This window comes from Monodelphis domestica, chromosome 1 (assembly GCF_027887165.1).
Source record: "Monodelphis domestica isolate mMonDom1 chromosome 1, mMonDom1.pri, whole genome shotgun sequence".
NCBI classification, from domain to species: Eukaryota; Metazoa; Chordata; class Mammalia; order Didelphimorphia; family Didelphidae; genus Monodelphis; species Monodelphis domestica.
The window spans coordinates 463,281,590-463,305,997 of record NC_077227.1 but is presented as its reverse complement, the minus strand read 5'-3'; the positions used below and the strand labels follow the sequence as shown (position 1 = coordinate 463,305,997).

The 24,408-nt window shown below is 36.0% G+C and overlaps 1 protein-coding gene across 28 annotated transcripts in view; it reads left to right on the top strand.

Moving 5' to 3' along the window:
- Positions 1-24,408, top strand: part of FNBP1 (formin binding protein 1) — a 190,783-nt gene that overhangs the window by 128,604 nt on the left and 37,771 nt on the right. For all 28 annotated transcript variants that reach the window (XR_008915342.1, XM_056812555.1, XM_056812550.1 and 25 more), the window contains 2 exons: positions 18,430-18,558; positions 19,722-19,868. Coding sequence is in view for 27 of the 28 variants with exons in the window: in XM_056812555.1 (XP_056668533.1) it covers positions 18,430-18,558; positions 19,722-19,868 (276 nt within the window). In the remaining variant the exon portion in view is untranslated. The remainder of the gene's footprint in view (positions 1-18,429; positions 18,559-19,721; positions 19,869-24,408) is intronic.

Here is a 24,408-nt window from a genome sequence, read left to right as displayed (position 1 = left end):
AGGGGAAGTGGTTAATTTGAAAAGGAAATTATCTCTGCAACTGTATTTTTATCTGTCTTTCCCCCCAATATTTTATTTGGATGTGGAAAAAATCAAATAGTGTTGTCAGAAAAAATGTCATTGTAGCTCTTGGCAAGAATTAACAACATGAATAAAATTTAGAGTCTATAGATGTATGCTTAAAAATAATACAGCTTAGCTTGTGTTAGCTAACGAATAGTCCAGGAAAGATATTTCTTTGCTCTGTTTTATATGTACATCATGTAAGCAGTCATAACTCTGTGGGTTTTTTTTTTAATCCTCTGTATATCCTGCCGTTGGTTTCTGATCTTTGATCTTGGCTAGAAATGAGTAGATTTTCTTCTTTTGTCTCCTACAATAAGATATAGGTTGTAATGGAAAGTTTGTAAATTTGGATAGTGTCTCATTGTGGAACAAGCAGGAGTAATAGGTAATTCAGATATGGCAACTGGCAAGAAGGAATCTGAAAAAAAGACAACTTTCTATTTTCTTTTAATGCCCTAAACAAAAATGTCTTTTAAAACACCAACTTTAAGGAAATTTTTTAAAAATCTCTATAATTAGGAAATTTTAAGGCAACTATAATTTTGAACATTACTAGGTTAGTTAGCTACACTAAGAATGATACATTATAGGTTAGTACATATCAAGGATTAAATTATTTGGTTCGCGAGTTTTGATTGTTGTGCTCTTAAAGTAGAAGCTGAAAAGTCTATTCTCATTTTACCTTAAGTAAATTTCCACCAGAGATAAAAGCAACAATACTAATATAGTTAAATAATATAGTTTCACTTTAGCAACTTAAAAATAATATTGAGCCTCAGACACTTCCCAGCTTTGTGACCCTGGGCAAGTCACTTAACCTCCATTGCCTAGCCCTTACCACTCTTCCCCCTTGGAACCAATACACAGTATTGATTCCAAGATGGAAGGAGGGTTTTAAAAAATAATAATAATAAAAATAAAGATATTGACAATTGTATAATTTACTTATAGTCTAAGAAAATTGTTATTCAAATATTTAAGGCTTTTTTAAAAGAAACTATTTTTTCTTGTTATTTTTTCTGCCTCTAACTTGTTCATAGAAGGATTGGTAATAATATTTTTTATCAGCGTGACAGTTCTCAGAGAAAATTTGCATTTGGATGATTTTACCTTGGAAGTATTTTTGAAAGTGTTTTTGAAAACTCCCAAGTGTGTAGTAAGCTCTTTGGGATGTTATTTCCTATTAAGTTTTTTTTATTCCACTTTTCTATTCATAATTATAAATTGCTGCTTTCCTATATATCAAATTGTTTTGATCAAATGACAAAAATTATTCTGATTCTTTGGCCTAACATTGTATACTCTTACTGATTCTGAAGGTCATTCAAGGAGAATTCATAGATCTAGAGGGAGAATTATTGTGTGCCTTTGAAATGTTCCTCTACTAACCTCAGTTTCCTGTTGACTTTTACATTTAATGCATTTTCCCCCAGTGGCTGTTTTGTCTACAGAGTAGCATGGGTAAATACTGCTCTGAAAAAGTATCATCATAAGCAATTAATCTGTAAGGATGAAAGGGATCAAACATTCATTTTTTGGAGGGTACCTCCTACATTTGGAATTTTAAATTTTTTAATCTCTTCTTTCAATAAATTATAATTATAGGTCTAAAATGTACCATAAAATTCATCTAATGTTATTAGTCCATCATTTTATTGATGATGAAACTAACAGCAATACAATTCACTTTAAATATTCATTAAGAACCTACTGTGTAAAACACAAGTGTTGGAGAGCTACAAAACCAAAAGAAAAAAACAGAAAGAAAATGGCCCCTGCCTTCAACTGAGTTTCTATTCTGTTGGACTGGCAGATGGGAAACTAAAATTATAGTGAGTTGTAGCAAAGTGTAAGAGAGAAGTTGCAAAAGAAAAAAAAAATCAGATCCAGCAAGTCAAAGGAACAGCCCCAGTGGGGGAAGGGCAAGGAAGACTCAAGATTCCAGGAAGGAACAACTGAGAGGATTCAAAACTGTCAATGCACTTCCGGTCAGCTCTCTCCTGGAGTGGAGGGTCTGAGAGGAAGACCTCTGAGACAGAGGATCCCTCTGAACATTGACTACCTTCTAGTGAACCCCTAAATCTCTCTGGTTACAACTGAAGGCAAAAGTAGATTGGGATTTTATAGAAAGCCATCTACTGAGAAGATTTCTCTTTCCCCAAATTGTCCTGAACTTCAACTCATAGCCAAATTAGCTTAGGAGGAAGGACAAACCCAACAATTGACCAAAGGAGAGTCAGGCAGACAACCTGAACCTCTCAGGATTTGGGTGGGGGAGAGGTCAGTTGCTAATCTATAGGGATTCCTGTCTCCCTCTTTCCTCAACCAAACACCCTCATCCTCCCTTCCTTGTGCGTCCTCAAAAATAAAAATGTTACCCTTTAGATCAGGTCTGCCTGCTTTCTGACATCAAAGAAGGAGCCTGAAGATTTGCAGGGAATCATACCATTCCCTAAAAGTGAGAATAGTTCAAGACCAGGGCTAAGGAGTGGACTAGGTCTCAAAGGGAAAGGGGGCAGTGGGATATTGGGAAGATACAGAGGCAGGAAGTTTACCCTGTCTTTCAGCAACTGCTAAGATCAAGAAGGGAGGTAGTGGGTCATTTCTCCAAGACCTTCTCCTTCAGTCCTTAACCTCCACCTCCCAATCTCTGAGAAGACATATTATGCCCCTTAGGGAGACAAATTGTGCTCTTCCCCAAGGGGAAGAAAGGGGACGATCAATCTCTTCCCTCTCTCCATTTCTTCAGTTCTCTCACCCTCTCTCTCCAGTTCCCCAGTGTGTGAGTGTATGACCTCCTTCTGGTCATATATTACAAAAGCTAAGTCACTAATTAAGCAGGAGTTTATTAAATGCCTACTACATGTGAGACTCCGGAGATACAAAGGCAAAATTAAAACAATGCCAGGGAAGAAACACTACATAATATAGATATTTACAAAATATATAAAAGACAAAAATATAAAATGATTTAGGGGAAAAGTAGCTGCAATGGTCAGGAAAAGCTTGCTGTAGTATGTGGCAGTTAAGTGGAGGGAGAGCCAAGATGTTAGATGATATATCAGTAAGAAGTACATCAAAGTTCTCCCTTATAAATTCTGAGAAATCCAAGAATAAGGTCACAGTGAGTCATTTTTCTAGCTCTGGCCTGCATAGAAGATAGAGAAATTTATGGACAATGGTGATGGAGTTGTCAGGGAATAGGCCTTGACAGTATTAAGTATTCCAGAATAGGAACTAAAAGAGGACTGAGGATGTGTAGTTGGTTAAGAAGATATCTCAATCTGACCAAGGGGTATCATCTTGTGCAAGTTACAGAAATAGGTGCCAACTGTCAGCTCTGTTGTTCACTACCTAGTCATCTAGGATGGCTTGAGGAGGGGACCAGGTGCCGCAGTCAGGATCCAGCCTCACTCTTAACTCCAGGTGGCAAACGATCAGTCAAAATAACAAACAGAAGACAGCTTAATCATTACAGCCATGGGACTGTTTGCATCTGACAGCTGCTCCACCATTCCCAGGCTTGGGATTTATTTTTATACCCATTTTCTTGGCACTCAAGTACATTACCTAACACACATGTTCAAAGAGAGATAATTGGAAAAGTGATACATTAACTTTTAACAAATCACTTAATTGACATTCTATATTTTTGTATTGTGATTACAGAGAGGATACAAGATAAATGATTTCATCACAGGTGGCTTACTAGGGAGTTTCTGAGTTACTGATTTGTGTAATTGAGTCACTGAGGCATATCGAAGCTTAGTGTACCTGTACTCTACCTATACATATTGTATGGGCCTCTATGATTGATTTGTGTGCTGGCTTCAAGAGAATAGGCTTCTGTGAGTGGGAAAGTTTTAGGTTTGGACTGTAGCTGTGGTTTTGCTGGAAATTATGTACCTAAGTAAAAGTTAACCCATGATTGTCTTTTTGGAATTGGGCTTAAGGGTTTGATCTTTTGGTGATGTTTTAGAGAATTAGGGTACAGGTGTTTTGCTCTTGCATTATTTCTTTTGAGACTAGGGGGAATAATAATCATGTCAATTCATAGGTAAGGGGCATTGATGAAAGAGGTCATGTAAAGGGGATATAGTGAGCAGTCACATCTCGCCAAGGACCACTCTGTGGTCTAACTACCATGTGTGACTCTGTCAAGGCGTTGTGGTCTGATGGCTCCCAGCAACCAGGGTCTGGGTTTGGCATTGCAAGGTGAGGAGCAGTTATGGTCTCTAGGCTTTCCACTGAGTATCTTGAGAAGCAAACTGCCATTGTGTGACTATGACCCTAGAAACAAAGCAATAGTCAGGGAGTCTCAATTCCAATATCCAGCCCAGTTTGGAACTTGGAGGGCATTAACCAGTGTAAAGGATAATTTTAGCGTTGTGACCTAAACTATATTAATTATTTGGTCGTCATGGATATCCCAAATGAAAAAATACACAAGTCAGCTGGAAATTTATGGTGATTTAATTAATGTAGTGGAAAGAAATTAAGAAGAAAGGAGAAGGAAAGGGTGTGGGATTTCTCCTGCCTGACTTGTGCCAGGGGGAAGATTAGAGGTTCTAAGGAAGGTAAGGTTTTGGAAAGTAAAGGAGGAAGGAATCAGTCTGAACTCCAAAAGGGCTCAGCCAAGATGCCTGAACCTGAATTAGCTCAAGGGCAAACTCACCGCCAAAACCCAGACAAATAGCTGCCACCACGCCAAGATGTCTGAAAACTTAGCACACTGACAGACAGAGACACCTCTCTGGGAAAAGAGGCCGAAGAGAGCAAGTGACTTGCCCTATATAGACAGTTTTATGCCACTTTCCTGCATCTCATTTGTACCAATGATACCTTAGCTTGACTTAGGACAGCCCAGGGATCTGTCCACTGTTTCTGCACATGTCTATTGAAGGCCATCTTCTTAGATACTTAATCCTTGAGTATGGGTGCAGACATTCCTGACCTTGTTAAACTAAGTAGGGTGGAGCAATATAGAGTTCCCAAGACCTGATTCTGTTAGACCAAGTATCTCCATTGTTACAAATCAGTAAATAGCTAAATCTTCTAAAGTATGGTCTGAGTAGGATGGAGTAGTTTTAAAATTCACCACCAGGGCAGGAAAACCAGATCAAAGGGAGGCCTGCAATTCTGTCATTTCAAACTTGTTGAGCCTTCCAGGTTGGATCACAAAAGGGTTTTAAAAAATAGACAAAAGATAGCCTGTGATTGAGCTCTGAATGAGAAAGAGGACAAAGGGGAAGTGGGCTGAAGCAGATTCTACCTTAGAGGACTGGAGCTGGGCACACTCCTTCTATTTCACTAGCTTCTTTGTGAATAAGAGGCAGAGATTCAACAGTCAAGAAAAAGGAAACACAACTTCCTGATAGAGAGATGATGGGTTCAGAGTGAGAATGAGACATACACTTTGTTTTGTTTTTTCAGTGTTGGGAGGGGGCAATGAGAGAAAGAGGCAGATAGACTGTGCATTCAACCCATGTATACAGGCACCACACACAGTGCTCTGCCATAATACCATGGTTCTTTTATTATATAGTTTTTTTGGTACATGTTTCTTTGACACATAATCAGTCTTCTACCTATGTGACATTCTACAATTTGGTTGGATATTATCACATCAGCTAAACAACACTCTTGTGAGTGAGAATTCTGTGATCATTTACTAGGTTTCTACAACACTTTGTGATATGTATGATTAACATGAATAAAGCCATTTGTAGGTTAGTACCTACCCTTGGTCTGCTGAGAGGATCATTGTACTTTGGGTCAGCTTTCACTATCAATCATAATTTCTTGGGAGATGAACAACAAAATATCTTTGTATCTAGGTGTGAGGACTTAAAGCAGACCAGTTTTGGGGTTTTCCTCAATTTACAAGTTCTGTTTTTCTTGTGTTACTTTGAAGTGCCTAACAATGTTGCTTGGCTTCTGTTTCAACAACTTCATTGGGGTGTGGTAACTGTAGGAAAAGATTTATTATATTACTCGAGCTTTTGGCCAGTGTTTATTGTAGGTCCTTGGAGCGTGTCTTGTGCTTAAAAAAGGAGGGGTCATGGGCAGTAATCTTTGGGCTTTGATTCTGTAATTGCAATCTTTTTGGGGTAATAACCTAGAAGGCTTAAAGTAGGAGATATATATATCCTATAAGTATTTGCTCTCATTATTTCTCCTGCATTGTGGAGAGAATAATAATCATAACAAGTCCATTAGTGGTGTTAATATTTTATCCTGAAAGTAATAAGGAGCCACTGGAGTTTATTGAGTTGCATGGCTATATGATCCAACCTGTGTTTTAAGAAAATTATTTGGATCAATATAGTTAGGATGATGGTCTGAAAAGGGTAGAGACTTGAGGCAGGTATACCAAGTAGGTTTTCACAGTAGATATGAGGGCTAGAACTGGTTTGGTGGCTATGTGAATAGAGAGAAAGACACATATCTTAGAGATGCTGTGGAAGTAGAAGTGATAAAGTTTCTTAACTCATGAGCTATGTGGGATGAGAGAGGGTGAACTTTTGATGTTAACTACAGCATTCTGAATCTGGGTAAGATTGGTGACTCCATAGAATTAGGGCAATTTAGAAGAGATATGGGGTTTTTTTTGGGGGGGAGATACTAAATTCTATCCTTGATATTTTAGAATTTGTGATGATTGTAGAACATTCAGTTCAAAATTTCCATTAGGCATTTGGGGTTGTGAAATTGGAGTTCAATATCAAAACTGAGGCTGGATCTGGGATTCATCATCATAAACACAATTAAACCCATGTCAGCAGATGAGATAAAAGGAGGCTCATGATGGAACCATGCCTTATACTCACAAGGGTAGTATTGAAGATGATGATCCCTAATACAGACTAGACAGGTAAGAAAAGCAAAAGAACAGAGAGAGGGGAAAAACAAAACAAGACAAAACAAAACAGAAAAGATCCAGGAGTGTGGTAGGAAATAATGTCAAATGTTGCAAAGAAGTCAAAAAGTGTGATGATTAAGATAAGGCCATCAGATATGGAAATTTATCAATCATTGATGATTTGGGGAAAGACTATTATTATAGAGTGATAAAGCAAGAAAAGACAAGATAATCAACTTCTTTAGGACTTGAACTAAGAAAGGCAGGAATAATATAGGACAAAAGTTTGCAGAATTGGTAGTATTTAGTGAGGATTGTTTAAAGATGAGTGAAATTAAGCAAATTTGTAGACATTGGAGACTGAAGATTAGTGGTGATAATAGTGAAAATGTTCTGGAGTCAGAATAGTGCTAGATAGAGCAAATAAATTCTTAGAGTGTATTGATAGAAGCATTATATAGAACAAGGGAAATTATACTCATGTTTCATCTCACATTCACCCACCCACCCAAAATTGATACTATTTGCTGAGACTTTTTTCTTCTCCCCTCCTCATTTCATGTTACTGAGCTATCTTCTTCCATTGTCTCCTTCACTTCTGTTTCAAGTGATGATATGGGCTTTCTTGTGAAGGCCAATCTCTCCACAAGCACCTTAGATACACAGCTTCTCCATTAGATTGTTTCTACTATCATTCGCTTTCCTTCTTTAATCTTCAGCTTCCCTTTGGGGTCAGGTAGATGCTGAGTGGCTAGAGAATCAAGCTTAGAGACAGGAGGTCCTGGTTTCAAATCTGGCCTCAGACACTTCCTAGTTGTGTGAACCTAGGTAACTCATTTAACCTCCATTGCCTAGCCCTTACCACTCTTCTGCCTTCAAACCAATATACAGTATTGATTCTTAGACAGATAGTATGGGCTTAGAAAAAAAAATCTTCACCACCCCCACCCCCACACTGGTTCTTTCATTGTTGCCTATAAACATGTCCATTGTTCTCATATCTTTAAAAATCTACTTAATCCTACCAACTTTACCAGCTATCATCATATTTGTGTTTCAGTTATGTCCATCTTTTTATGACCCCATTTAAGGTTTTCTTGGCAAAAATACTAGTGTTTTGCCACTTCCTTGGAACTTTAGCTCGTTTGAAGAAACTGAGGCAAACTGGGTTATATAATCGCATAGCTTGTAAGTGTGTGAGGACAGATTTTTAACTTAAGAATATGAGCGGGAGGAAAAGAAAATGATCTTTGTCTCCAATGAATAGTGTTTGGAAATGACCAAATAAAATAATGTTAAAAAAAAAAGAATATGAGTCTTCCTGATTCAAACTTAAGAGTTCTATCTGGGGGCAGCTGGGTAGCTCAGTGGATTGAGAGCTAGCCCTAGAGATGGGAGGTCCTAGGTTCAAATCTGGCCTCAGAAACTTCCCAGCTGTGTGACCCTGGGCAAGTCACTTGACCCCCATTGCCTAGCCCTTACCACTCTTCTGCCTTGGAGCCAATACACAGTATTGACTCCAAGAAGGAAGGTAAGGGTTTAAAAAAAAAAAAGAGTTCTATCTACTGGGCCCCTAGCTGATCTATCAACATACAAATTTATTGTATTTTATTTTTTCAATTGAGCATTTTTCTCCCTTCTGTCTCTCCCATCCAAAATTACGGAAAGAGGAAAAGCCAATATGTACAGTCATTACTAATCATCTATGCAACAAAGGATATTATCTGAATTATTTTTTCTTACATTTAATTTTAATTTTTTAATTGCATGTAAATACATTTTTTAAAATTTTGATTAACAAATTCCTGTTCTCTTTGTCTAAGAAGGCAAGCAATTTCATGCAGATTATAAATGTGTTGAGTATCCAAATTCTGGAAAGTACAAGTAAAACCAATAAAGCCATGAATAGAAGGAAAGTAGACAACTAGAAATTTTTTACAGAAAATTTATATGATAAAGATCTCATTTCTTAAATACTTAGGAAACTTTATAAATTTAGTAAAATTTATAAAAATAAGAGCCATTTCCTGATTGATAAGTGACCAAAGAATATCAACAAGCAGTTTTCAGAAAAAGACATTAAATCTATCTGTATTCATGTAAAAGTGCTCTAAATCAGTATTTTTTCCAATATTATATTTTTCCCAACTACATGTAAAGACAGTTTTAAACATTGGTTTTGTAAAATTTCGAGTTCCAAATTCTTTCCTTCCCTTCTCTCCCTTCTTCCTAAGGTAGTAAGCAATTCAATTAGGTTATACATGTGATTGGATATGAAACATTTCCATATCAGTCATATTATGGAGAAAGACACATATTGAAAAAACTCCATGAAGAAAATAAAGTGAAAAATAGTATGCTTCAACCTGTATTCAGACTCCATCAGTTCTTTCTCATTAAGTCCTTCAAAATTGTCCTAGTCTTTCAAAATTGATCATCATACAATATTATTGTTTCTGTGTACAATATTTTCCTGGTTCTGCTTTCACCCTGCTTCCATTCATGAAAGTCATTCCAGCTTTTTCTGAAATCAACCTACTTATCATTTCTTATAGCAAAATAGTATTCCATTACAATCATATACCACAACTGTTTTCAGCAATTCTCCAATTGATGGACATCTCAAAAATTTCCATTTTTTTGCCACCACAAAAAAGAACTGCTAAAAATATTTTTATACAAATAAGTCCTTTTTCCTTCTCCATTTTTTTTTTAATCTCTGGGATACAGATCTAACAGTGGTATTGCAAGATCCAAGGGTATGTTTTCACTTTTATAGTTTCTTGGGTGTAATTCCAAACTGCTCTCCAAAATGGTTTGACTAGTTCAGAACTTCACCAACAATGCATTAGTGTTCCAATTTTCCTACATCCCTCCAACATTTATAATTTTCTTTTTCTGTCATATTAGCCAGTCTGAAAAGTATGTGGTGGTATCTCAGAGTTCTTTTAAATTACATTTTTCTAATGAACAATAGAAGGTAAGGGAGATGATAAGTACCCCTTCTCAGCCTATAGCTCTTACTGCACCAGAAATTAGACAATAAATATGGCACTTGTGCTTTTAAAAAAAGTGGTTTGTGGATATGGATATGAGAAGCATTGCAACTTGTGAGTTGTTGTGATGAATTATAGTTTTTGTGTTCTCTCACAGATGAAATCAAGCATAAGTAAACACAAAATTTATGTTGTGCTCAAATTGGTCCCTAATCAATTTCATTAGAACACATTCATGTTTTTGTGTTTGCAACTCTTGCCAGCTTTTGGCTAATATGTAATCACTTAAGATATTTTTAGATTGTTTTTTCTGGATCCTATGACTAACTCGTTAAAAAAATTTATACATTCCAAATAATCTTGCAGAAAATACAGTGTATTTAATGCTCAAGTCACATGAAGAAAAAGGAAACAGGATTAGGGAATTCATCTGAAAGGTTTATTATAGTTATGGGGGGGATTAATTAAAAATTTTTAGAACTGAAATACTCTGAAAAAAAAAAGTAGGTAATTTCAGAACCACATTAAATAAATGAGAAGCAGTAAAATTACTCCAGTCTTCATTTAGCTATAGGCACAGGAAGCAATACTGCTTAAAATATATAATTGCTTACTAGTTGTATCTTTTAAAAATATTTTTCCTTTACTCTTAGAAATGTTAAGGGAAAATCTGTTTTTAATAATGAGTCTTATGATTCAACAATGGATTCAGAGAGGGATTCTTATGTTGTATTGTTCAAATAAACAGGCAGCAGTTTATAGAAACAAAAATGGGACTTCCATATGAGTAGCTGTCTAGAACTATATAGTATGTTCTTGAGTGACAATAAAGAATGGGATTCATAAGTGGTTATTGATCTATAGTAGCTGGGCTATATTCAAGGAAGAATAAGATGATACTGTATTCCTGTTATGGTCCTGTTAGGGTTTGATACATAATAGTATGTTTATGCTGCTTTTTAATTCTTTTCCATTTTTATAAATGTACTAGCATCCTACAGCTATATGAAAAGATTTTTAGATAATCTGTTATCAATTTTACATACTTTTATTCAATAAAAAATCCTCAGAGATAAGCTTTATTACCATAAAAGCTAAAGATACTTCCTCAGAAGAAAACTTGTCCCTTTTTCTTCTATTCAGCAAACTTCCCTGGCTCAGTTTTTTCTATGTTATTCTTTATTCACCTACTTCTTCAATTAATATCTAGTGTTTTCTCATTAAGATTCTGAAACTACATTGGAAACAAAGTGCTTCATGAAACAATTATAAATTAATATTCTTTTAGAAGCAATTATACAGCCAAAGGAGGACATAAAGAGTTAAGTAATACAGGAAGGAGAACTAGATCTATTTTTAAATAGTTGGAGCTCTAGTTTTTGTCATTATGAATGAATTGTTCTACAGCTATATTTACAAGGATTTATTGTCAAGGAAAAGTCTCATTGTATGATGGGCATAGATAAAATTTTGAACTTTTTTTAAGAAAACAATTTTCAAAATATATCTTGTAAAATTAGCTCTACAAAAAAGTAGGGTAAGAGTGATATGGAATAGTTGCTAAATTATATTGGGGGAAATAAAGAGTTTTAGAATTTTTTAAAGAATTAAAAAATTCAATTTCTCTCATATTTTCAGTTTCATATAATACTATGTAAACAGATTATGAAACTGAAGGTATTCAATATTATTGACAGAGATTTATAAACCTGAGGTCTTATTTTAGGAGCAGATGGAATACATGTAGGTAGGATAGCTGTCATTTTAACAAAAAAAGGGGGTTACTGTGTGTACATTGAAGTAAGATTTTTTTCTTTTTTAAGAAAAGGGTAGTTCGGACTTTTTTTTCTTAGTAGACACAAAAGAAACCCTAGTTATATGGGCAAGAAGAGCTAATAAAAGGCCAAAAAAAAAGTGGTAATTAAATAAGTGATTGTAGGCAAGAAAAAAATAGTTTAGGGGTGAGACCAGGTAACTAAAACTGAAAGCTGTGAGAAAGAAGAGAAAGAAAAAAAAACTTAGGGAAATTCAATTGGAAATTTTAAGAACATTACCTTCATTTGGGAAGTTTTATGATATGAATAGAGAAGAAAATAAAGGAAGTAGGTATAAATTAGTACCTAGGGGTTTTTACATTATGATGTGGTCAAATTGTGTCAAGGAAGTGAAAATCAGTATTTGGCTAAATACTTATGCACGAAGGCAGGAAACTAATAAAGTATGCAAAGAGGAGAGGGGAAATGATGCTTGATGTTATCAACTATGTATTATCAAGAGACAGTGCTGACATAAAATGAGGTTAACGTTGACGGTTTGCTTCATTTAGGCTTTTCTTTTGAAACTCCAATATGAGTATTTTTAGTGAGAAAATGGGTTTCCCCAAAAAATTCTGAAGGAAGGCAGAGTACCTTTTCCATGTTGCTTATGATTTCTAAGTCTTGGCCTTGTTATATACCCTTTTAGTGCATCATTGCCACACAAAGAATGTATTATAAAGATTAATGAAATGCTGTATGTCAAGGAAGGCTGGCATAGAGGATAGAGGAACTGCATCATATTCAGGGAAACTTGGGTTTGAATTCTTACTCGAATATCTAGATGTATGACAATTGGGCAAATCACTTAACCTCCCAGTTCACAAGGCAACTTTCTGAGATGATATATTACAGATGAATTGAGTATCTGGCTAGCATTTGAATGATAGTAATTCCTTTTGTTGTTATTCATTTCAGTCATGTCCAATTCTTCATAACTCAATTTGGAGTTTTCTTGGCATAGATACTAGAATAATTTGCCATTTCCTTCTGCAGCTCATTGTATAGATGAAAAAATTGAGGCAGGGGGCAGCTGAGTGGCTCAGTGAATTGAGAACCAGGCTTAGAGATGGGAGGTCCTGGGTTCAAATCTCGCCTCAGATACTTCCCAGCTGTGTGACCCTAGGCAAGTCACTTGATCCCCATTGCCTAGCCTTTACCACTCTTCTGCCTTGGAACCAATACACAAAATTGATTCTAAGATGAAAGGTATGGGCTTAAAAAAAATTGAGGCAAATAGAATTGTGGCTTATCCAGAGTTATCTTACATTGATTTAATCACAGGTCTAGACCATTGTCCAACAAAGAATAAATGATTGTGTGTACACATGTACATATATAGTAAAAACATACACATAACTCAGTTTTAAAAAGCGTGATACATAATCAAATAATATAATAAGACCCATTTTTGGTTCATCCCTCTTTCCCCCAGGTACTAATTCCTTCCTCCCTATGTTTGCCTTGTACTTACTTTTTATTTATCTCATACACACATGTATGTATATATATGTGTATATAGTGTCACTCCTGTTAGAATGTATTCTCTTTGAGGTCAGAGACTATCTGATTTTTGTCTTTCTTTTTTTAATGCTTAGCTCAGTACCTGACATAGAGTCAGCCCTCAATAAATGTTTATTGATTAATTGACATAACATATAAGTGGGAAGAACAAAACAAAACCATTTAATGGAACACTATGTGTATGAGAAAATTGCAGAGGTGAGTTAGGAAGTCAAGAAACACTTATTAAACACATAATATGCCAGGCACTCTGCTAAACTTTGGAGATATAAAGAAGGGTAAAAAAAAAACAGCCCCTGCTTTTAAGGAACATTCAGTCCAACTGGGGAGACAAAAACAACTATCTACAAACAAGCTGTATAGAAGATAAAGATGATCACAGGGAGAAGGCATTGGAATTAATGGGAATCCACAAAGATCTTTTGAAGGTAGAATTTTAGAGAGAGAATTCCAGGTATGTAGGTGGGGAGAGAAGGGTGCAACAAGTCAAAGTGCTTGGAGTCTGGAGATGGAGTATCTTGTCGGAAGAATAGCTAATAAGACAGGATCAATGGACTTTATAGTATCTTGAGGGGAGTAAGGTGTAAGAAGACTAGAAAGGTAGGAACAGACATTACATGGGACTTTAAAAGCCAACCAGAGGATTTTATATTTGTTACTGGAGGTAACACAGAGCCACTAGATTTTATTGAAAAGAGAGTCTAAGTGGTCAGAGCTGCTATTTAGAAAGGGCACTTTGACAGCTGACAGGGGAATAGACAGGACTTTGGAAAGTCTTTTTTTTCTTTTTTTTAACCCTTACCTTCCGTCTTGGAATGAATACTGTGTATTGCTTCCAAGGCAGAAGAGTGGTAAGGGCTAGGCAATGGGGGTTCAGTGACTTGCCTGGGGTCACCTAGCTAGGAAGTGTCTAAGGTCAAATTTGAACCTGGGACCTCCCATCTCTAGGTCTGGCTCTCAATCCACTAAGTTACTCAGCTGCCCCCCCACTTTGAAAAGTCTTGAAAGAGAAACCATCAGGCTATTGCAACAATTGTGGCATGCGGGCTTGGCCCTTAGTAGTAACAGTGTCAGAAAAGAGAAGGGGATATATAGGAGAGATGTTACAAATGCAGATCTGACAGGAGTTGGCAATAAATAGTATATGAGAAAGATGAGAGTAAAGAATCGACAATACCTATGTTAGGAGACAGGGTTACTGAAACAATGGACCTCCTCAGTAATAGGGAAGTTGAGCAATGGTGGAGGGGGAGGGGTAAAGGGAAAAATAATGAGTTCAGTTTTTGACATGACTTAAAAACATCTATGGGAAATCCAGCTGGATGTGGGAGCTGAAGAGTATCAAGGAGAAAAGGATGATTGACACTGTCAAGAGCTACAAAGAAATCAAGAATGATGAAGATTGAGGAAAAGCCATTAGATTTGGTAGTGAAGTGATCAATGATATCTTTGGAAAGAACAGATTCAGTTGAATTGATGAAGTCAGAAGCAGGGGTGTTTTGGTAAATGTTTAACAACTAGTTCAAAAATTCAAGGCATCACTTTAAGACTAGACAATCAATAAAACAACAAATAAATCGCGGATTTGTAACATTTTCCAATTTATGATACATAAATATGCACATTGATCAAGCCATTCTCCAATTGATAAATGGGCAAGGGACATGAACAGGCAGTTCTCAGCCAAAGAAATCAAAACTATTAATAAGCACATGAAAAAGTGCTCTACATCTCTTATAATCAGAGAGATGCAAATCAAAACAACTCTGAGGTATCACCTCACACCTAGCAGATTGGCTAACATGACAGCAAAGGAAAGTAATGAATGCTGGAGGGGATATGGCAAAGTTGGGCATTAATGCATTGCTGGTGGAGTTGTGAATTGATCCAACCATTCTGAAACTATGTCCAAAGGGAGATATAAGATTGTCTGCCCTTTGATCCATCCATAGCACTGCTGGGTTTGTACCCCAAAGAGATCATAAGGAAAAAGTCTTGTACAAGAATATTCATAGCTGCACTCTTTGTGGTGGCCATAAATTGGAAAATGAGGGGATGCCCTTCAGTTGGGGAATGGCTGAACAAATTATGGTATATGTTGGTGATGGAATACTATTGTGCTAAAAGGAATAATAAAGTGGAGGAATTCCATGGAGACTGGAACAACCTCCAGGAATTGATGCAGAGTGAGAGGAGCAGAACCAGGAAAACATTGTACACAGAGACTGATACACTGTGGTACAATAGAACGTAATGGACTTCTCCATTAGTGGCAATGCAGTGATCCTGAACAACCTGGAGGGATCTATGAGAAAGAACACTATCCACATCCTGAGGAAAAACTTTGGGAGTAGAAACACAGAAGAAAAACAATTACTTGAATACATGGGTTGAGGGGATATGGTTGGAGATGTAGACTCTAAATGATCATCCTAATGCAAACATCAACAACATGGAAATAGGTTTTGATCAAGGACACATGTAAAACCCAGTAAAATTGCGCATCAGCTATGGGAAGGGTGAAGGTAGGGGAGGGAGGGAAAATTATGATTCTTGTAACCAAGAAATAATGTTGTAAATTGGCTAAATAAATTAATTTAAAATTTAAAAAAATATGCACATTCAAAACTAGCAGACAGTAAAAAGCTAGCTCCAGCCTACCCCTGGTCAGAAGTCTGACTGAAGAGAGTTTAAAAAGAGATAAAAAAGGGGGCAGCTGGGTGGCTCAGTGGATTGAGAGCCAGGCCTAGAGACGGGAGGTCCTAGGTTCAAATATGGCCTCAGACACTTCCCAGCTGTGTGACCCTGGGCAAGTCACTTGACCCACATTGCCTAGCCCTTACCACTCTTCTGCCTTGGTGCCAATACACAGTATTGACTCCAAGACAGAAGGTAAGGGTTTTAGAAAAAAAAAAAGAGAGAGAGAGATCAAAAAGAAAGTGAAGATTCTGATTGTAGATAGCCTTTTCAAGGAATTAGTTACAAAAAGGAAGAGAAATATAGGAGGACAGTCAGATCAAGTGAGAGTTTTTTGAGATTGGGATCTGTGTGGGTGTTGAGCATCACAAAAGAGTGGGTCTAAGTATTGAATATAGGAGAAATATACTTGCAAATTTAAGTAATTTAAGAATAAAAGTTGTTACCTGAAAATATTTATTTTAATAAAATCAGAATTTTATAACAATAGAGTAAACAATTCTTTTTTTTTTTTAACCCTTACCTTCTGTCTTGGATCAATGCTATGTATTGACTCCAAGACAGAAGAGTGGTAAGGGCTAAGCAATGGGGGTCAAGTGACTTGCCCAGGGTCACACAACTGGGAAGTGTCTAAGGCCAGATTTGAACCCAGGACCTCCTGTCTCTAGGCCTGGCTCTCAATCCACTGAGCTGCCCCTAGAATAAACAATTCTGAAGAAACAAGGGAGATCCTATGCAACTTATCATAGTTTTCTGGCCTGGGTGATTTGGTATAGTGTTTCAGTTTCATGTCCAGAATGAAATAAGAAACTCAGGCCATATAGAATATATTAGAAGGACTGTTACTCAACAACAGCATGGAAAGGTTATTCAGTAAAGACTCAGCACTGGTCTGAGCTTAGCTCCTCTGGCTTCCATGCTTGTTACTTAGGTGTTCCCAGTCAGAAAGGTATGTTAATTGGAAAGGAAAGTGGGAAGTCCATCAAACCTGAGGAATGCAGACTATGCTTATGCTTAACTTTTACGCTTTAGAAATCAAGAAGCAACAACAACAATTTGAGCTTTTAAACCCTGGAACAATTAAGTCTCCCCTCTCCCCCTAAATTTTATTTATTTGTTTATTTGTTTATTTGTATATTTATTTATTTATTTATTTATTTATTTATTTATTTGGAGGATATTTTTTCATGTTTACATGATTCATTTTCTTTTCCTCCCTTCTTTCCTTCCCCCTCCCAGAGTCAACAAGCAAGTCCACTTACATATTATTAATTTTTGTTTTAGAGCAATTTTTAAGGCCTAAACCCCATATCACATACCCATATATACATGTGATAAGTGATGTCAAATGTTTGGCTTTTGCATTTATACTCCCATAGTTCTTTCTCTCAATGTTGATTACATCCCTTTACATAAGTCCTTCAGGAGTGCCTTGGCTTATTGCATTGCTACTAGTAGCAGAGTCCATTATATTGGATTGTTCCACAATGTTTTGCTTTCTGTGTACAATGTTCTTCTGGTTCTGCTCATTTTACTCTGCATCAGTTCATTGAGGTTCTCCCAGTTCATGTGGAAAGCTTCCACAATACACAGCACAATTGTATTCCATCACCAACATATACCACAATTTGTTCAGCCATTCCCCAATTGATGGGCATCCCCTCATTTTCCAATTTTTTGCCACCACAAAGACCACAACTATGAATATTCTTGTACAAGTCTTTTTCCTTATTATCTCTTTGGGGTACAATTCCAGCAGTGCTATGGCTGGATCAAAGGGCAGACAGTCTTTTATCGCCCTTTGGGCATAGTTCCAAATTGCCTTCCAAATTGGCTGGATTAATTCACATCACCACCATCAATGTATTAGTGTCCCAATTTTGCCATATCCCCTCCAACATTTATTATTTTGCTTTAGTGTCATATTAGCCATTTTGCTAGATATGAAGTGGTACCTCAGAGTTGTTTTAATTTGCATTTCTCTAATCAGGAGGGATTTAGAACACTTTTTCATGTGCTTATTGATAGTCATGATTTCTTTATTTGAAAATTGTCTATCCATGTCCCTTGACCAGACAAATTAAGTCTTGAGGATGGTTTCATTGCTCTTTTAGGGGGAAAAAACTGACTTTTGTGGAAACCATATTGCTGAGATTAGTAGTAGATGTTGTTCCTAGCACAAAGGGATACTGCTTTTTCATGTATAGGATAAAAACCAACTTAAGGTCCAGAAAAAAGAAATAAAGATGTTGAATTTTTCTATGGATATTTTGAGAAAAGATGTTACGAAGGACAGAACTGAAATATAAAGGGTAGAGAGCTACTACTATATAATTATAGTAGATTTTAAAATTAAGTTTAAAATAAGTAGGTTATAATTTTTATGTGATTATTTTGCTGAACGAGTAGAACCATTGCTTTTTATTTTTCATGAGTCTAAACCAGAATTTTATGGTGTTTTTTCCCAAAGGCACGGCAACAAGCTCAATTACGGCATCAAATGGCAGAGGATAGCAAGGCAGATTACTCAACAACTCTTCAAAAGTTCAACCATGAACAGCATGAACATTATTATACTCAAATACCAAGCATCTTTCAGGTAAAGTAATTTTAAAAATTATATTCATAATTATGAATATGAGTTACAAAGCAGTATACTCCAACATTCCCATTAAGCCATATTAATTTTTTAAAACTGAGTAACACATGACATTAAGATCCTAAAAATTTCTGGTTCTAGGATTTTCAAGGTATAATTAGAATGGCACATCAAAGCTCTATTTAAAAATGTGTCTTTGGGGCAGCTGGGTGGCTCAATGGATTGAGAGCCAGGCTTAGAGACGAGAGGTCCTAGGTTCAAATCTGACCTCAGACCCTTCCTAGCTGTGTGACCCTAGGCAAGTCACTTAACCCACATTGCCTAGCCCTTACCACTCTTCTATCTTCAAACTAATACATAGTATTGATTCTAAGACAGAAGATAGAGGCTTAAAAATAAACAAATATAAATGTGTCCTATGGAAAAGATTTGGAATTAATTTAATAGCTAATATCTACTTTAAAGATTAATAATATGTTGGTATTCTTCTATTTTAAAACATTCATAGAAATGTAAACTCAAAGAGGTGTTTACAATTCTTTCTTTCAATTTGTTTTAGTTCATTTTTTTACTTGAGTAAGAATGTTACCCAAAATTAGTAGTTTTATAGGTAGATTTGTCCTTGTCAGAAATAGCAAACTTCTGTTTCTTATTGCAGATACACATGGCCCTATGTTAATTCCACCAACACCAACAACAAAGATGTTTCTTAAAATGTAGGGTATACTGATTTTGTTTCACTTGCAATGAAAGTAGTGACTAATGGCAATATTGTTATTATTTTTTTTTTTCATTTTTCCACCCCCCCCCAACAGAGTTTTCAAACTCTGTGACACAGTCTTTACCTTAACCCCCATTGCCTAGCCCTATTAACTAAGACAGAAGGTAAGAATTTAAAAAAAAAAAGGTGGGGGAGAGATGGATCTGTGATGGTCACACATTATTGCCTTAGGAGTTTTGTGGGCAATAGTCTGAGTTTGACACCTATTGTTTACTATTCAGCTGCAAGGGGTCTTTTATTGACCCCTTTATCAATGAAATAAATCTTATATGTTACTATCCTATGAAAATAAAACATTCTTAAATAATAGAAAAATAATAATAAAATTTCATATTCATAGAAAAATAAGTAAATTGATCACATACAAAATGTTATATTTTAGAAAATACAAGAGATGGAGGAAAGGAGAATAGTCAGAATTGGAGAATCAATGAAAACCTATGCTGAGGTGGATCGCCAAGTGATTCCAATCATTGGGAAATGTCTGGATGGAATAGCAAAGGCAGCTGAGTCAATTGATCAGAAAAATGTAAGTACTGAATTTTGGTTATAGAGCCAATGTTTCAGTGTATGGTGACTCCATTATTTTTAAAGTACTTCCCAAACCCTTGGCTTCTTTTTGTGGGGAAACTACATTTTCAATGAGTATACAGAATTTTAACATTTTGTTTTATAAGAATTAATTATTTAGTTTGTCATGGAGAGCATCACAATTTTACAACCTAACATAAATCATTTTTGCCTTTCAGAAAACATGAGAATTATCTTGATTTCTCTATTTAACAATTACTAAATTAGACTCTAGTTATTTTTATAGCATATCTTAATTGCTTCTTTGTTAATTTGAAGAGGGTTGCTATTTTGCAATTTCCTTCAATTATGAACATAGCAGTTTCCCTTAGTTTTTACTAGTATTTGTATTTGGTGGTGTAACTGTATCACTTGTGCTATTTAATTCTTTTTTTCTCATATACATACAAATATAGATGAAGACACTTTCTTGACTCTTGGTCGTCAAGATAATATTATCACTACAGTAATTTTCTTAGCTTGTTCTTTGAGAGAATGCTCTCTCTTATTTGAAATAGGCAAAAAGATAGCTCCTAGGTAGTATTAAAAATTCCTAGAATTTACATGAAATACAATCATCCTTCTAGAATAAATCCAACAATAGGTATTTTCTTGTTTATTTCTTAAATGGGAAGTGCTTTAATGGACTAAAGAACAGGATAAAATGAGAGACAGAGCTACTGGTTAGTGTGGAAGGGACAATGATCTTTGACTACAGAAAGAAGGTCAAGCTACTCAGTTCTTATTCTCTCTTTTCAAGAGAATAATCTTTGCATTGGAAATTATTAAATTAAATTGGCTTACAGGGAGCTGAGACTGAAGATAAGTAAGGAAGTAGTAAGAGTATCTAGTTGTCTTTGATGAATTAATATCAATTGGCCTATATGACTACATCCTCTAGTTTGTGTAAAAGAGGAAACTTAGACTCAATCTGCCAGAGAAACAAGACAAGCTGGGAAAGGGCAAGAGGAACAAAGGATTCCAGAGAGAGAACAGAGAAGAGCTGAGAAGATCCAAGCAGTTCACTTCTCTTTGGGAATCCTTTCAGAAAGGTTGTTCTGAAAGCACTTCTGAACCCTGGTCACCCTTCTGTGAATCTAGACTCCCTGAATCCAGCAGAAGACAATAGGAGTGGGTAGGACTTCTGAAATAAAGTTATCCACCTCGAGAAAATTTCCTCTCCATCCCTCCAAAGCTTTTCTTGAACTTCATATCATAACTAGGACAGTTAGAAGTCAGGACAGCTCTCACAATTGACCCCAGAGGCAGGCAAAGTCTGACTCTATAGGATTTGGGGAGAAGGGGTTGAATTGTTAGGTTTTAGGGACTTCCTATTTCCCACTTTCCCAATATCTTATCCTTCAATCTCATTTACCTTACCCTGTATGTGTTCCTCAAAATAAATAGTGGTTTCTATAGATCAAGTGCCTGCTCATAATATTTAGGGAAAGGAACCAGAAGCTTTGGGAAGGAGAACTATATTTCCTCCTCAAGGAAGAAGAAGCTATTTAGCCTTCAGCCCTGCCTCTGAAGAAAAGTAGTTAATAGCCCTGAAGACAGCTAGTGAAGGAGAGGGGAGAAACTATCTATTCTCTCTCCCCACCCTTTAGCTCCATTTCATCTCTGCCACACTCTGGTTCTGAATTCAGTGGTGGGGAACTCCATTCCTTTCTGACCCCTCCATTACATACTGAAAGAACTGGCTGATGTCAGTGTTCAGCTCTTTTTTTTTTTTATGAGAAAAAAGCAATATATTTAAAAAGAAAAGGAAATATTAGAGAAAATATTTGTCATAAAATACAGAAACAAATATTTTTGATAATAGAATGTCTAAAGTTAATAAGAAACTGGTTCAGTTATAAAAAGCAGCATTCATTCTCAAGGGATATGAGTAGGCATTTCTCAAAAGAAACATAGTCAATAATTAGAAAAAATTAAAACTCTCTAATATCAGATCCTCTTGACAGAGAGTTACTGATGCCACCCTGATCTCTCCAAAGTCAAAGAAAAGAACCTTCTTAACTGAACTTATTTCCCATTTAGAATCAATTTCTTAAAGTGACAGGGGGTAAAAACTATCTGCTATGCCTCTTAAAGCAGCAGAGTGATATTAATAAAACTTCCTTTAACATAGAACTTCTGCTCTTAATGAGACAGAGTGAACTTAATAAAACTCCTTATAATATTATCTAGAATGTATACAGAGAAGCAAAACCAGAATCAGGAAGGGTTTTGAGTCCATGTCAGAGGAAGATTGTTTTAAAGAATCTAGGGATCTGCATTGGAGATGAAAAGTCTATCTTCAAGCATTTCATACTGGAAGATGTGGTGGTGTGACCCAATGTGGCTGTTGACATGCTGCCTCCTGTCTCCCCCTGAGGGTTACCTAGTGTTTCAGCTAAACTAACTTGCCTGCCCTGGGAATTGGACTTTGGAAGAAAGGAGTGGCTTAAGCAAATGGAGATTTGGGTAAAGGATTGGAAGAAAATGTATTTTATGAGTGATGGTGTTAGTGAGGACAGGACAAGAAAGGAAGGAAAAGAATAATCTCATTTTCCTAAAATGTATCCTTTTAATGTGAATCATATTAAATTAGCTTGAAATGTTGGTTTTGAGCCAAATTGTGGAGGGTCTTTAATGCCAAGATCAGGAATTTATTTCATAAGCAATTGATAGATAAAATCTTTGAGAAATAGAGTAGCATAATCATATCCATGTAATTAGAAATATCAAGGATGGATTGAAGAAAGGTTAGGCTGGGGGCAAGAAGGCTAGTTATGAAACTATTATAATACTCTAGATGAAAGAGATGAAAATTTAAATGTGAGTGGCATAAAGGGAGTTGAAGGAAGTTCTGATTTGAGATGAAGTTTTCAGAGTCATGATTAATAAGTCATAGCAACTGATTGGATATATTAGATAAGGGAAAAGGAAGATAAATGGATGATTAGAAAGATAGTAAAACTAGGGGGCAGCTGGGTGGCTCAGTGGATTGAGAGTCAGGCCTAGAGACGGGAGGTCCTAGGTTCAAATCTGGTCTCAGACACTTCCTAGCTGTGTGACCCTGGGCAAGTCACTTAACCCCAAGCAGCTGGGTGGCTCAGTGGATTGAGAGTCAGGCCTAGAGACGGGAGGTCCTAGGTTCAAATCTGGTCTCAGACACTTCCTAGCTGTGTGACCCTGGGCAAGTCACTTAACCCCAAGCAGCTGGGTGGCTCAGTGGATTGAGAGTCAGGCCTAGAGACGGGAGGTCCTAGGTTCAAATCTGGTCTCAGACACTTCCTAGCTGTGTGACCCTGGGCAAGTCACTTAACCCCCATTGCCTAGCCCTTACCACTCTTCTGCCTTGGTGCCAATACACAGTATTGACTCCAAGACAGAAGGTAAGGGTTTTAAAAGAGAAAGAAAGAAAGAAAGAAAGAAAGAAAGAAAGAAAGAAAGAAAGAAAGAAAGAAAGAAAGAAAGAAAGAAAGAAAGAAAGAAAGAAAGAAAGAAAGAAAGAAAGAAAGAAAGAAAGAAAGAAAGAAAGAAAGAAAGAAAGAAAGAAAGAAAGAAAGAAAGAAAGAAAGAAAGAAAGAAAGAAAGAAAGAAAGAAAGAAAGAAAGAAAGAAAGAAAGAAAGAAAGAAAGAAAGAAAGAAAGAAAGAAGAAAGAGAAACCCTGAGCATAAACAGAGTAATGGAGGCTTTCTGAGATGAGTTTAATTTTGCACAAACTGAGTATGAGGTATTAGTGGGGTATGAGGTGTTAGTGGGATATAAGGTGGACTCTACTTCTGATGGGGGGGGATTGTTGGTAAGAATATGATTTGGGATTTAGAGTGGATGAAATATACATTAAAGAGAAAAAAATAGTAAAGGACAGAACCTTAGTGATCATCATGATTAAAGAAGGAAGAGCAGGAGGATGAGCTAAGAAGATAGAAGAGTCAGAGAGGTTAGGAAGAGAATCATGAGAGTTCAGTGTTATTATCAAATCATAGAAACAACCAGTAATTTCAATAAGGAAAATGAAAACAATGAGAAACATACCAAAATTTATTGGATGCAGCCAAAACAATATTTAGGGGAAAATTTATATCTCTAAATGCTTACATCAATAATAGAGAGAAAGAGCAGATCAATGAATTGAACATATAGCTAAAAAATAAAAAAATAGAAGAACAAATTAAAAGTTTCAATTAAATACCAAATTGGAAATCCTGAAACTCAAAGGAGAGATTAGTAAAATTGAAAGTAAGAAAATCATTGAACTAACAAATAAGAGCAGGAGCTAGTTTTATTTAAAAAAAAAGATATTCCATTTGTTAATTTAATTTTAAAAAGGAAAGAAGAAAACCAATTTATCAACATCAAAAACGAAAAGGGTGAATCAACCACTAATAAAGAAGAAATTAAAGCAACTATTAGGAGTTTTTTCCCTTAGTTTTATGTCAATAAATCTGCCAATCTAAATGAAATGGATTAATATTTGCAAAAACATAAATTTTCCAGATAAAAT